Source organism: Cicer arietinum, chromosome 3, assembly GCF_000331145.2.
Source record: "Cicer arietinum cultivar CDC Frontier isolate Library 1 chromosome 3, Cicar.CDCFrontier_v2.0, whole genome shotgun sequence".
Taxonomy (NCBI): domain Eukaryota; kingdom Viridiplantae; phylum Streptophyta; class Magnoliopsida; order Fabales; family Fabaceae; genus Cicer; species Cicer arietinum.
This window is the reverse complement of record NC_021162.2, coordinates 65,159,524-65,172,932: the sequence shown is the minus strand read 5'-3', so window position 1 is coordinate 65,172,932 and position 13,409 is coordinate 65,159,524. Positions and strand designations below refer to the sequence as shown.

The 13,409-nt window shown below is 27.1% G+C and overlaps 2 protein-coding genes across 2 annotated transcripts; one reads left to right on the top strand and one right to left on the bottom strand.

Annotated features, from left to right (window-relative positions):
• Positions 1-133: 133 nt before the first annotated feature.
• Positions 134-2,515, bottom strand: LOC101498703 (uncharacterized). The gene is made up of 3 exons (XM_004493163.4): positions 2,242-2,515; positions 589-850; positions 134-414 (listed from the first exon to the last, which is right to left on the bottom strand). Exons 1-3 carry the CDS (start codon positions 2,449-2,451, stop codon positions 347-349), a joined length of 540 nt encoding a protein of 179 aa, XP_004493220.1. The 5' UTR covers positions 2,452-2,515; the 3' UTR covers positions 134-346.
• A 7,615-nt stretch (positions 2,516-10,130) lies between these two features.
• On the top strand, positions 10,131-12,632 carry LOC101498362 (cation/calcium exchanger 2-like). The gene has a single exon (XM_004493162.4). It carries the CDS (start codon positions 10,588-10,590, stop codon positions 12,373-12,375), a length of 1,788 nt encoding a protein of 595 aa, XP_004493219.1. The 5' UTR covers positions 10,131-10,587; the 3' UTR covers positions 12,376-12,632.
• Positions 12,633-13,409: the final 777 nt, after the last annotated feature.

Genomic DNA, 13,409 nt, shown 5'->3' with positions numbered 1-13,409 from the left:
AAACTATTTTTATGAGCTCTTCTTAATATTTAGACACGGCTTAAGTCATAAGATAAGTTCAAATAAACACTTCCAAATGCCTTTTAAGTAAATTGAAGCGATAGCTCATGGGTAGAACTTCCTTAAAATCAACTATATGTAACTTTCATGTAAATTTATTTAAGGTAATCAATCAATATGTATGACAAAAGAATATTACGAGTCGATACATGAGACTGATTTGATTGGTATTGGTAGATATCCTTGACATAACAAAATATTAAAAAATAATTATGACTTACAAGCAATGCCAACCAAAACATTACATATTGGTGATACAACAAAATTCCAAAAAGTCAGGCTTGAATCAATTTGGGCCCAGATGACCTCGTCCGCCACATTCTGTACACATTATATTTCCAGTTCCCCCACAACCTGCATCAGCAAAATTATCGAATCAGAAACATAGTCAGCAAAAAGAAAAATGCTCAGCATCATAAAAGAATGCGGCAAATATTATTCAAACATAAGCAAGGTGCACGAGATTCAGCAGCACATACATATCTAAGTAGAAGATTAATTGAACAGGAAAGACTAAAGAGAGTATACCTAGGCAACGAACTTTAACGATTATACCCTGGCTTTCCATTATGGAGTCAACATATAGACCAGAACCAGCACAAGTGGCGCAAAGCACTGCACCTTTAGCATGGCAATCATTGCATCGGGAGTTGTTACCGATAGCTTTCTCAGCCAAAGATAACCCAACAGGCTTTTCAATTATTTCTTCCGGGATAGCCTTATCATAACAAAACAGAGATTCGAGATTACTTCTGCGTCTGTTCTCATCTGCTTTTAAACTTGACACGGACTGAAACATAAGGACATAGTTAGCTGTGAAAAAAGAGCATAACAAGGTCAAAATAGATGCACTAATAGGAAAATACAAGGTCCAAAATTACTAAAGAGCAAGGATCAGACCAGATCCGACCCGACTAGACCAGAATTACAAGTTGATGGATAAATTGCCAAATGACAAAATAGGTTCACAACTCGGGACACAGAGACAGCATAACAAAGTTCAAAGTTGATGCACAAATTGACTAGTTTTCCCATGTTGGAGCTAGATTTTGATTGGTAGAGTTAGGTTCAGCTCATCAGAGTTGGGTTCACTCACCTATAGAGTTGGCCTATTGAGTTCATTGCAAACTCGCAGTGATAGATTGATTCATGTCTTTTAGCTCATGAATTTGTTTATGGCTCAACACATTATCATTTATCTCACACTTTGGGATGATCGATGCATCAGCAGAGTTGAGTTTTGCAACTGTTGAGGTTAGTTCTTTGTGCACAGCGAAGCCTTATCATCCAGCTATTTCATTTTAGGTCTTTTTTTTTAAATAACACACAAAACTATCATTTTGCAGTTATATCTGTAGTTTCAAATCTACGCTAAGCTAGGCTCAGCTTTTACAAGGAAAAAATATTATGCAGTAACAGCAGATGTTGAACACGCTCAGCAGACCGAACTTTCCTTATTAAGATCCATCTGCTATCTTTGATTGCTCAGGTTACAAGAAAAACTTACATATGATAATGAGAAACTCAATCCATATTTCAGATACAGAAAATTGTCACGAAAGTTATCTGATCATAATTCATTGAACACTCTTTGTGCCTCTTTCTCAAAGTAGAAACATATAACTATATGACTAGTAAATATGTAAGCTGAAAACGTAAACCAAGGACAAACCTTTCTCAATAACCAAAAGTACCTGTGGACCTCAAATCAGTATCTTCTACCGCCTGTCGTATGGTTCAACAGCCGTAAGGACTATTATTTCTTTCTAAATCTAACAGTCTCTACAACCGCTGCAACCACATAACAGGTGCAGGGGATTCAATTTCTTGGACTTCCATGTCAAATACCAAACTTACTAATATAGTCAATAAATAAATAAAAAACTGGAAAATGAAGAGAAAATTATCTTAAATTTTTTAAAATATCAACTACATCAAATCAAATATGTAGTAAATGATAACCATTAATCAATATATTAAGTAATACACATAATGTATACTTATAGTATCATTCAGGCCAGTTATAACCAAACATTAAGGTCTTCAAATTTGTTCAATCCTAAAAACATCCTTAACTAATTAAAGAAAAAACATTTATGTTGGGAAACTATAAATCCAACACTACAATAGTTGTTTGTTTCTAAACAATTCTATATAGAGAGAAAGTAAGAGATAACTGACCCCACGAGAAGAACAGCTAGAAGCTGAACCATTGTTAGAGGAAAGAACGTGAAGTTTGAAATTGGACCCAAAAGTGATGGTCTTATTGAGACTCAAAATATTCAACGCTGAAGCGTTTGGGCAAAGAGCGAATTTTGATGTTGCCATTTGAAGAGTAGATGAACCCATTGGTGTTTGATGAACATGTACTGCTTCAATTTTCGGTTTCATTCATCCATACAACCTCGTACACATCGATTGTTTCAGTAACCGGGTTCTCGTAGTTCACGACGAGGATCCATGGAGATCCGGATTCTGAACCCAATTGGGAATTCGGGTGCAGTTTATGGACTTATGAAAGCCCATTTGTTTGGTTTAAAGTGGGCTTATGAACCCACTCAACGAGAAAGTGTGAAGGTAGCTTGCTACCCGCACCAACATATTTTAAATTCTACACCCCTTCCATGTTCCATGTGCTTTTTATGAAATATACTCTTATCAACATTTTGATCCACACACTTCCCATTTTCATCACACACACACACACCCTCTTTCGAACCGAAATTAGAGCTAACACCCCCATCGAAAGTGTGTTGCAGCTCAAGATCCTAAAAATGTTGAGGAGGTGTACATGGACTTAACATCTAGGTGGATAAGAACTAAACTAATTTTTCTATTAACTTAAAAATTCAAATCAAATCAATTAATTAATTCAGTGTTTTCATGTTTAGATTTAAATCCGACTAAATCAGTCAAAACTCATCTCTTAAAAAAAATAAAGTAGAACTGTTAAAAAAACTTATTTTTTTATATTTTAAAATTTTAAAATTAATAACTCTACTAAATCGAACCAAACTAACATATTTTGCATCTATTTGATTTTGTTTGAATTTCATGAGAATAGATTACTAAAACTAAATTTACTATTTTTATTGATTTAGAATCGATTATTTAGACTCTATTTACATCCAATTACTTGCATTTGGGATACCATACGTGTAAAAATAATTTGTACCGACATGTTATTAGTTGTCAACTAATATGTTGATGATGTCGCCATTAGCTTATGGAACAAAGAGATATGATACTAAAAGTTATTTAGTTCCAAGATTGCGACGAGCTGAAAGTAATCTATAACTTAATTATTAAATCTATCTACCGGTCAATTGTGCTTTCTTCACTCTTCCTTTGATGGATAAAGACATTGTAGTTGGAGTCTTGCATGACTATGTGGCCCACCCGCTTGGAGTATACAACAAACGATATTGTGACCTCCCAATAACAACCACCACTGACCCACTCATGCTCTTTCCCAACATTTCAAACGAAATTCACATATATCGTTTATGATGGAAAAGGCTTGAAAAATATAAATTCAAGTTAATTTTATAGTAATTCCACAAAGTCGTATCATTACTTACTAAACTCAGTATAATATTTAGAAGTAACTTGGAAGCACATAAATATAACCTTTGATATGTGTGGTTGGTATATATGTCCCCTTAGTGCGTCTGCAAAAAAAGAAATACGTCCCCTTAGTGGAATATCATCTAGTCTTCTTTTATGTTCATGTCGATATATTAATCTCATATATGTTTACTACCTCAAATATGAAGATTTGTCAAAACTGATTCGATAATATAAAAAATTAAGTTTTTTTTATAATTTTTTATTTTTTATTTTTCTTCAAAATTTGTATTAAATTTAACTGTTAATAAGAGATAAAAAAAACTCTCTTGAATTAAATAACAAAGAAAATTTGTGAAAAAATAAATAAAAATATCAAAAAAGAAATTTATTATTTTTGAAAAAATATTATCTCTAACTAGCATTTCCCTCTTACACACAGATAACCCGTATATCAATAGATAGATTGAATCTTATTTATTACGTTTTTCTTGTTGTTATATGCATAGAAAGCATTGTGTGAGTACAAAATTTAAGCACTCACACACAAAAAAAATAGAAAAAATAATTAAATAATATCGAATTAATTTAATTTTTGGATTCTTTTCCGTTAAGCATGGTCTTGAAATTTAGTTCTTAAAAAGATACAATGAGAAAAAATTTGAACTCATATATAAAAAAATATTTATCATTTATTTATAAATAAATATAAATATAATTATCACATTTATAAATAAATATAAATATAAATTTGAACTAAAATTGTAAATAAATATAATTTAATCACACAAGCAAAAAATATACTTATCATTTATTTATTTTAAAAAATAATATTATTATACTTTTTTTTTGTCTATCTTTAATTTTTTTGAGTGGACTTTCTCCTCATGGTTGGAATTGGGGAGGAAGAAGAGGTAGCTGTCAGAAAATGGTAGTCGTGAAGGATAGGCCAAAAGGAGAGAAAAGGTAATGATGAGTATTATGAAAGGTGTAAGTGAACATAATTGACGTATACGTGTCGGATAGAATGGAGGAGGAAAGGAATGTGTGGATTTTTAAAAATGAGGCGGTGGTTGGTGGATTTTTTTTCTTTAATATTTCTCTAACTTTTTTTAAAATAATTTAATTTTAAAAAAGTATTAAAATACAATATTTTTCATTAGGTGGCATATCAAAATACAACCATATTAAAATACAACTATTTTTTATTAACAGTGGATCGTATCTTAAGAATTTAAGATGCAACTTTCTATTTAATTTTATTTTTTTATATTAAAATAATATAAAATAAAAATTAATAAATAAATCATTAAAATATTAATTATTACTTAATAATAATATTAAAATTATCAAAATAAATATAAAAATACAAACAATTATATGAAATATAATTTTTTGTAACATTTAAATAATATTTTAGACTATATTCGAATAATTGACCTAATTTAAATAATATTAAATTGAATCAGAGTAAGACGTCATTTTTCGTCATAGACATTCTCATGTTTGTTTGTTCGTTTTTTAATAGAATGTTAAATATTCAAATTAATTATAAATTTTTTATTATATTATCTTTGTTTAGTTTTTTTTTCTTCTTAATTGTACTATATCATGTAATAAATTAATTTTATACGAATAGTACATAGTATTTGTATTAGAACTGAAGTTAATATTAAAAATAAAATGTACACCATATAAGAACTATGCAGTTATAATATGATTATAATGTATAATATAATTCAAATGTTATTAACAATTATGCTCAATTTATATAATATTTTTTGTATTTTTTTTAATTAATTTTATACTATTAATAGATAATTAATATTTTAATTTTTTTTATATTAATTATAATTTTCAATTATTTAATATAAAAAAAAATACAAGTAGAAGGTGGCATTCCTCTTTAATTGAACAGTAGTACTTACCGTATATATAATATATGTAGTTTAAAAAGACCTTTAAAGTAAAACAACTGTTAAAATCCTTAATTTTAATTAAACGAATTTAATTCTATAAGTTTTTTTTTTGTATTACAAATTTATTTATTTTATTCTGTATAAAAGACGATAAATAGGACCATATGGTTGGAATTTGAGATAAAATGTTTAAGATAACATTTCCATTGAATTTATTAATAATGTACTTAAGTCTTGAACGGTAAGAACCGATAGAATAAAATTAAAGAGTGATGGAGAGTGATTGTTGGATTATTGAAAGTGTGAAACGAAAAGATGAACGGTGGTGAGGCAATCTTATGTTGGTAGTGTATTGTTTTCGGTTGACAATATATGCACGTCGAGTGGAAGCCGCTTTCGGTGTTGTTCGCAGATTCTGAGCGCGTCTTCTTCTTTTGCTAACGCGTTTTTTAAGAGTTAGATGTCTCTATTTCTCACCTTCTCTTTTTTATAGCACACTTTTTGGAAATACTTTTATATTATAATAATTCAGAGGATAAAATAGACAGAAAATAAACTTAAGTTTTTTGGTAGAGCAAGTCAAAATCTCTGGTGTATGTACTTTCTCGTTTTAAGAGAATTCAAAGGAAGAGAGATGGTAGGAGATAACTATACAAGGTAAAAATATTTTATAATTTTTCTTTTTTTAAAAAAAATCAAATACAAAATCGTTAATAATATCTCTTTTTCATCTTCTAAATTGAATATATTTTTATTTATCACTTTTCTCTCATATATTGAATTAAAAACACTCTTAAAAACTAAATTTAAGGTAAAAAACTCCACAATATGAAATTGAAATATCAATAATTATTTTTATTGAAAGTTAAATCTTATATGTAAATTTCATACAATTTGTTATAGATTGTAAAATAAAAATTTACATTTTTAATTATTTGATATTAAAATCTACATAAGCACAAAATTTTAAATATATGAATTCAAATTTACATAGATGCGTAGAATCTAAATTCGTTTTTATGTGTAACACCAAGCCAAAATAAAAGTCATTAAAGTTTGTGAATTTGATGTATTTAATAAAAGATAATTTTTTACGTATATGAGTCAATTTGATATATACATATATATTTGATATTTTAATTAATAATTAAATGATTTTTTTAAAATGATTTTCTATTACTTATATAATTAAAATAATTAAATATTATTTATAAAACTTAAGAATTTAAGATGCAACTTTCTATTTAATTTTATTTTTTTATATTAAAATAATATAAAATAAAAATTAATAAATAAATCATTAAAATATTAATTATTACTTAATAATAATATTAAAATTATCAAAATAAATATAAAAATACAAACAATTATATGAAATATAATTTTTTGTAACATTTAAATAATATTTTAGACTATATTCGAATAATTGACCTAATTTAAATAATATTAAATTGAATCAGAGTAAGACGTCATTTTTCGTCATAGACATTCTCATGTTTGTTTGTTCGTTTTTTAATAGAATGTTAAATATTCAAATTAATTATAAATTTTTTATTATATTATCTTTGTTTAGTTTTTTTTTCTTCTTAATTGTACTATATCATGTAATAAATTAATTTTATACGAATAGTACATAGTATTTGTATTAGAACTGAAGTTAATATTAAAAATAAAATGTACACCATATAAGAACTATGCAGTTATAATATGATTATAATGTATAATATAATTCAAATGTTATTAACAATTATGCTCAATTTATATAATATTTTTTGTATTTTTTTTAATTAATTTTATACTATTAATAGATAATTAATATTTTAATTTTTTTTATATTAATTATAATTTTCAATTATTTAATATAAAAAAAAATACAAGTAGAAGGTGGCATTCCTCTTTAATTGAACAGTAGTACTTACCGTATATATAATATATGTAGTTTAAAAAGACCTTTAAAGTAAAACAACTGTTAAAATCCTTAATTTTAATTAAACGAATTTAATTCTATAAGTTTTTTTTTTGTATTACAAATTTATTTATTTTATTCTGTATAAAAGACGATAAATAGGACCATATGGTTGGAATTTGAGATAAAATGTTTAAGATAACATTTCCATTGAATTTATTAATAATGTACTTAAGTCTTGAACGGTAAGAACCGATAGAATAAAATTAAAGAGTGATGGAGAGTGATTGTTGGATTATTGAAAGTGTGAAACGAAAAGATGAACGGTGGTGAGGCAATCTTATGTTGGTAGTGTATTGTTTTCGGTTGACAATATATGCACGTCGAGTGGAAGCCGCTTTCGGTGTTGTTCGCAGATTCTGAGCGCGTCTTCTTCTTTTGCTAACGCGTTTTTTAAGAGTTAGATGTCTCTATTTCTCACCTTCTCTTTTTTATAGCACACTTTTTGGAAATACTTTTATATTATAATAATTCAGAGGATAAAATAGACAGAAAATAAACTTAAGTTTTTTGGTAGAGCAAGTCAAAATCTCTGGTGTATGTACTTTCTCGTTTTAAGAGAATTCAAAGGAAGAGAGATGGTAGGAGATAACTATACAAGGTAAAAATATTTTATAATTTTTCTTTTTTTAAAAAAAATCAAATACAAAATCGTTAATAATATCTCTTTTTCATCTTCTAAATTGAATATATTTTTATTTATCACTTTTCTCTCATATATTGAATTAAAAACACTCTTAAAAACTAAATTTAAGGTAAAAAACTCCACAATATGAAATTGAAATATCAATAATTATTTTTATTGAAAGTTAAATCTTATATGTAAATTTCATACAATTTGTTATAGATTGTAAAATAAAAATTTACATTTTTAATTATTTGATATTAAAATCTACATAAGCACAAAATTTTAAATATATGAATTCAAATTTACATAGATGCGTAGAATCTAAATTCGTTTTTATGTGTAACACCAAGCCAAAATAAAAGTCATTAAAGTTTGTGAATTTGATGTATTTAATAAAAGATAATTTTTTACGTATATGAGTCAATTTGATATATACATATATATTTGATATTTTAATTAATAATTAAATGATTTTTTTAAAATGATTTTCTATTACTTATATAATTAAAATAATTAAATATTATTTATAAAAATGTCAAAAAATAAATTTTAATTTTTTCCAATAATAATAAATATTGAATATTTTTTATGATAAAAAAATATAATTTTTTATACAATATTTATAAATAATATATTTTCTTATGAAATAATTTTTTTAAATACAAAAATTTATAAATAACTAGTTGATTGATTTAAAAAATCATGACTATTTTATTGATTTAAAAAATAAATTATACCAAAACATTTAAATTTGTAAAAATATGTAGACTCTCTGAAAAAAAAATTATAGATAAAATACATAACTGAAAATCAATACAGATAATAATTATAAAATAAAATACCGCTGTTTTTTAACATAACAAAAATAAATACTACCTTACTTTGTAAACTAAACATTCTAATATCTAATATAGTAATAGTCAACTATCTTTACTAAGATTTTGTAAAAAAAATATATTTAATAAGATGATAACATATTTGAATAATAATTAAAAAAATTACATTGGACAAATAAAATAGAAAATAAATTTTTATAATGAGCTTTGCTTGTCATTTTGTGTGTATGGATCAATGCAGTCCAACAAAAAAACTTTTTTCCACGAAATAAAAAAATACTTTCATATTGTATCATATTTGAAGTTTATTTCTTTTTATTGTTATTTAACTTTTGGAAAATAACAAATAGCTTTCTCAATTTTTTAAACAAAATAAGAGAAGACAATTGAATAGATACTAATGAAGAATTCTACTAATTAGTTTATTTTTCTTGATAAAATCAAAAACATAATTGTATTATTCAAACTACTATTTCTCTTCATTTAATTTTCTAACAAATTCCAACTATGAAAACTTGTTCTATAAGAGTATTAATTGAATATTTTTTTTTGGTAATATGTTAATCGAATATTCTTTTTGTCCTATATTATATAAGTCATTTTTAAAAAAGTCTAATATTATATGTTATTTTATAATATTAATTAATTTATTTATTATACTCACACTCATTATTAGTATCTTATTTTCATTTATATTGAAATAAATATGAAAAGGAAAATGCAAGTTTAGTAAAATATTTCACACCTTTATGTGACAAATCAAGCAATATTCTTGCAATGATATAATTAATTAATATTTACTTATATTTAAATCAATAAATATTTTTATTTTTATTTTTATTTATATATTGAACAATTATTATATTTTAATATCATGAGAAATAAAAATTAACATTGACTAAAAGGAGTTTGAAAATATTACTAATTCAAATGAATTACGTCGATATTATTAAATTGAATATTTTATTTTAAATTTATATAAAAAAATTATAATTGTGTATGAATTTTAAATAATAAAAAGAACAAAATTACTAAGTTAAATGAGTATACAATGTAATATAGTGATTTCCTTTTATCTGAAATTTATTATGAAAAATACAAAAAAGAAAAAGAAAAACATGTTGCTCATGGAGAAAGGAGAAGAATCCACCACCACCCATCCATATATGAATACTTTATGAAAGGTCGAGACTCTATAGGGACGGTTTGTTTCCTCTCTCTTTCACTACTACTCCTCTCTTGAATGCAACTTCTCTTCTATTCTACCGACACGTGTGTGTGTGTGTGTGTTTCTGTCTCCGTGTTCACTCTTCCTCTAACTCAATTTCACTCATCTTATTTGGTTGCTGTTTCATTCTTCTCAATCACTTCTCATTTTTTTCCACTAATCTCCTAATTGCTTTGCCTGATTCTCTCTTTCTCTCTCTCACAATCTTTTCTTTGTTTTCATCACAAATCTCATCAAAAATATATATTATAGTTTTAACTTTTTAGCAGTAAAATTGAGTTTTAAGGGTTAGTTCTTTCTAATTTGGTTTTCTTAATGGCCAAGTTTCAATCTTTTCCATGATTATCAAACTGGGTTTTCTTTTTTAATCATCTCTCATAAACATGGCTATAACCAATAATATGTCACTGTCACTATCCAAACGAATGTTTTTTACCTTGTTCTTCAACACCTCGTTCCTCTTGTTGTTTTGTGTTTTTCTCGTTAATCACTTTCAATCCTCTGAACGTGTTTTTCTGAAAAGCAAAAACAACAACAATAACCACTTTTCCATTGGTGGTGTTAGTGATGATGAGGATTGTAAGAGTTTTCATAGCTTGAGTGACTATAAAGCCAAATGCTTTTACCTTAAATCAAACAACCCATGTGTCTCTCAAGGCTATGTTGATTACCTTTACCTTTTCTATTGCAAATTTGGGAGATTCCCTTTTTTGGGTCATACCCTTTTGTTTCTATGGCTATTGGTTCTCTTCTATCTTCTAGCTAATACAGCTTCTGAATACTTTTGTCCTTCTCTTGATAAACTTTCCAAAATCTTGAGGCTTTCACCAACTATTGCTGGTGTCACTCTTCTCTCTCTTGGTAATGGTGCTAGTGATGTTTTTGCAACACTTGTTTCTTTCAAAGGTAGTGGGACACAGGACATTGGTTTCAACACTGTTCTTGGCGGTGCTTCCTTTGTGTCATGTGTTGTGGTTGGAATTATAAGCATTTCAGTTAGACATAGAGGTATTAAGGTTAAAAAATCTGCCTTGTTAAGAGATGTTTGTTTCCTTTTACTGGTTCTTGTTTGCTTGTTAACTGTCTTCTTAAATGGTGAGATCAATGTTGTTGAGGCAATTGGTTTTTGTTTGATGTATGTGGTTTATGTGATTGTTGTTTATGTCTCATCTAGCAAAAGGAAAAAGGGTGTTTTTGAAGATGATGATGATGATGATTCAATTTCAAGTCATGCCAATGGCAATGGCAATGATTTAGGTGTCCCTTTACTTGGTTGGATGGAAAAGGGAAAAGTTCATTCTACTCCAAATGAAGCTCATCATGAATGTGAGTTTAAAATTGAGAACAATTGTTGCTCTGAAAAAAAATCCTCAATATGTAGAATGTTACTTCGTGTTTTGGATATGCCTCTTTACTTGCCTAGGAGATTAACAATTCCTGTTGTTTGTGAAGAAAGATGGTCTAAGTTATATGCAGTTTCATCAGCTATGTTAGCACCACTTTTATTATCTATCCTTTGGATTCCAATCAATGAAAACAGTTTCTCAAACTCATCAACCCTTATAGTTTATGGAATTGGAACATTGGTTGGAATCATATTAGGACTAATTGCATTTTTCACAACTAATGCATCAAGTCCACCAAAAAAAGGCTTGTTACCATGGCTAGCTGCAGGGTTTGTGATGAGTGTGACATGGAGTTATATTTCAGCTCAAGAATTAGTAGGCTTGTTAATTTCACTTGGTTTCATATGTGGAGTTAATCCTTCAATTTTGGGGCTAACAGTACTTGCATGGGGGAATTCACTTGGTGATTTAGTGACAAATTTGACAATGGCTTTAAATGGTGGACCAGAAGGTACTCAAATAGCCATATCAGGTTGTTATGCTGGTCCTATCTTTAATACAGTTGTTGGATTGGGGTTATCTCTTGTGACAACTACTTGGTGTGAGTACCCTTCATCTATTGTGATCACTAGAGATCCTTATTTGTGGGAGACTTTGGCACTTTTGGTGGTTGGATTGATTTGGTCACTTGTTGTTTTAATTAGAAGAGATATGAAGCTTGATGCTATCTTAGGAGGTGGACTTTTAGCTATTTACTTCATTTCTCTTGTTCTTAGGCTGATTCAAACACTTGGTTCTCTCCAATTTAAGGATATGATAGTCTGAATTCTATTAGCAACTGACATTACTTAATGTATATATTATATTATAGGAATCATGATTATGTAAACTATATGATAGGTAGGCAATATTTGTTAGGGACTAGGGGTAGTATACAAGTATAACTTCCACTTCAATCTGTACCTAGCGTTCCTTTGCTAATACCATTACTGCACTTTACTTATGCATCAAGATGGTGTTAGTTAATTAATGTTGCTAATACCAAAAATAAAGTAAAAAATATTTGTGTTGCTTTATTGATATGGAGATGGTGTTAATTAGTGAAATCCTTCTATTGGAAAAACATAGTATTATTAGTGTTCTTACTTTGCTCAATTGAATTTAAAATGTACATACTTGTGAATGCATTGAGGTCAGTTAAGTGTGGATTAGCTAGCTTCTCAGTAAGGTTTGTATCATTCTCAATTCGTATATTCATGAAAAGGTTATAAGCATATATGTGATTTATGGAGAAATTAAACAAAGGAGTGTTAAAATTAATCAGGATATAATAAATCCTTTGAACTTATACATGAAGTTAAAAGATTGGTAACCAGTATAGTTTTTTTTTTCTTTCTAAATTTTATAAATGCTTATATTCATTTATTTTAAGCAGAAAAAGAAACACAACAGAAAGAAAAGGGAAAAGAAACGAGAGAAAAAAAATGGTAAAACAAAATCAAAATTCATCCTAAGATTACCTCTATCTTGGAGAAATGGATTATCCCTTGTAAAGAGAAGACAGAGAGAAAAAAATTGATGACAAAGAAAAAGTAAGAGAAAGAAGAAAAATTAATGAGATAAATGTTTTGGTAGAGAGGATTTATGAGAAAAAATACATTTTTCCATAGTTTATATCTTTGTAATTGAGATGTAACTGTAATAAATTCAACTGTGTGTAAAATTATAAAGACTTATATTATTCATTCAAATTGATTATTATTTTATTGACAAATTTTATTATATAAGTAGAGTTAGGTTAGTTTTTGGAATTTGAATTCAAAATATCCTATATAAATCTCTTTCGATATTATTTGATT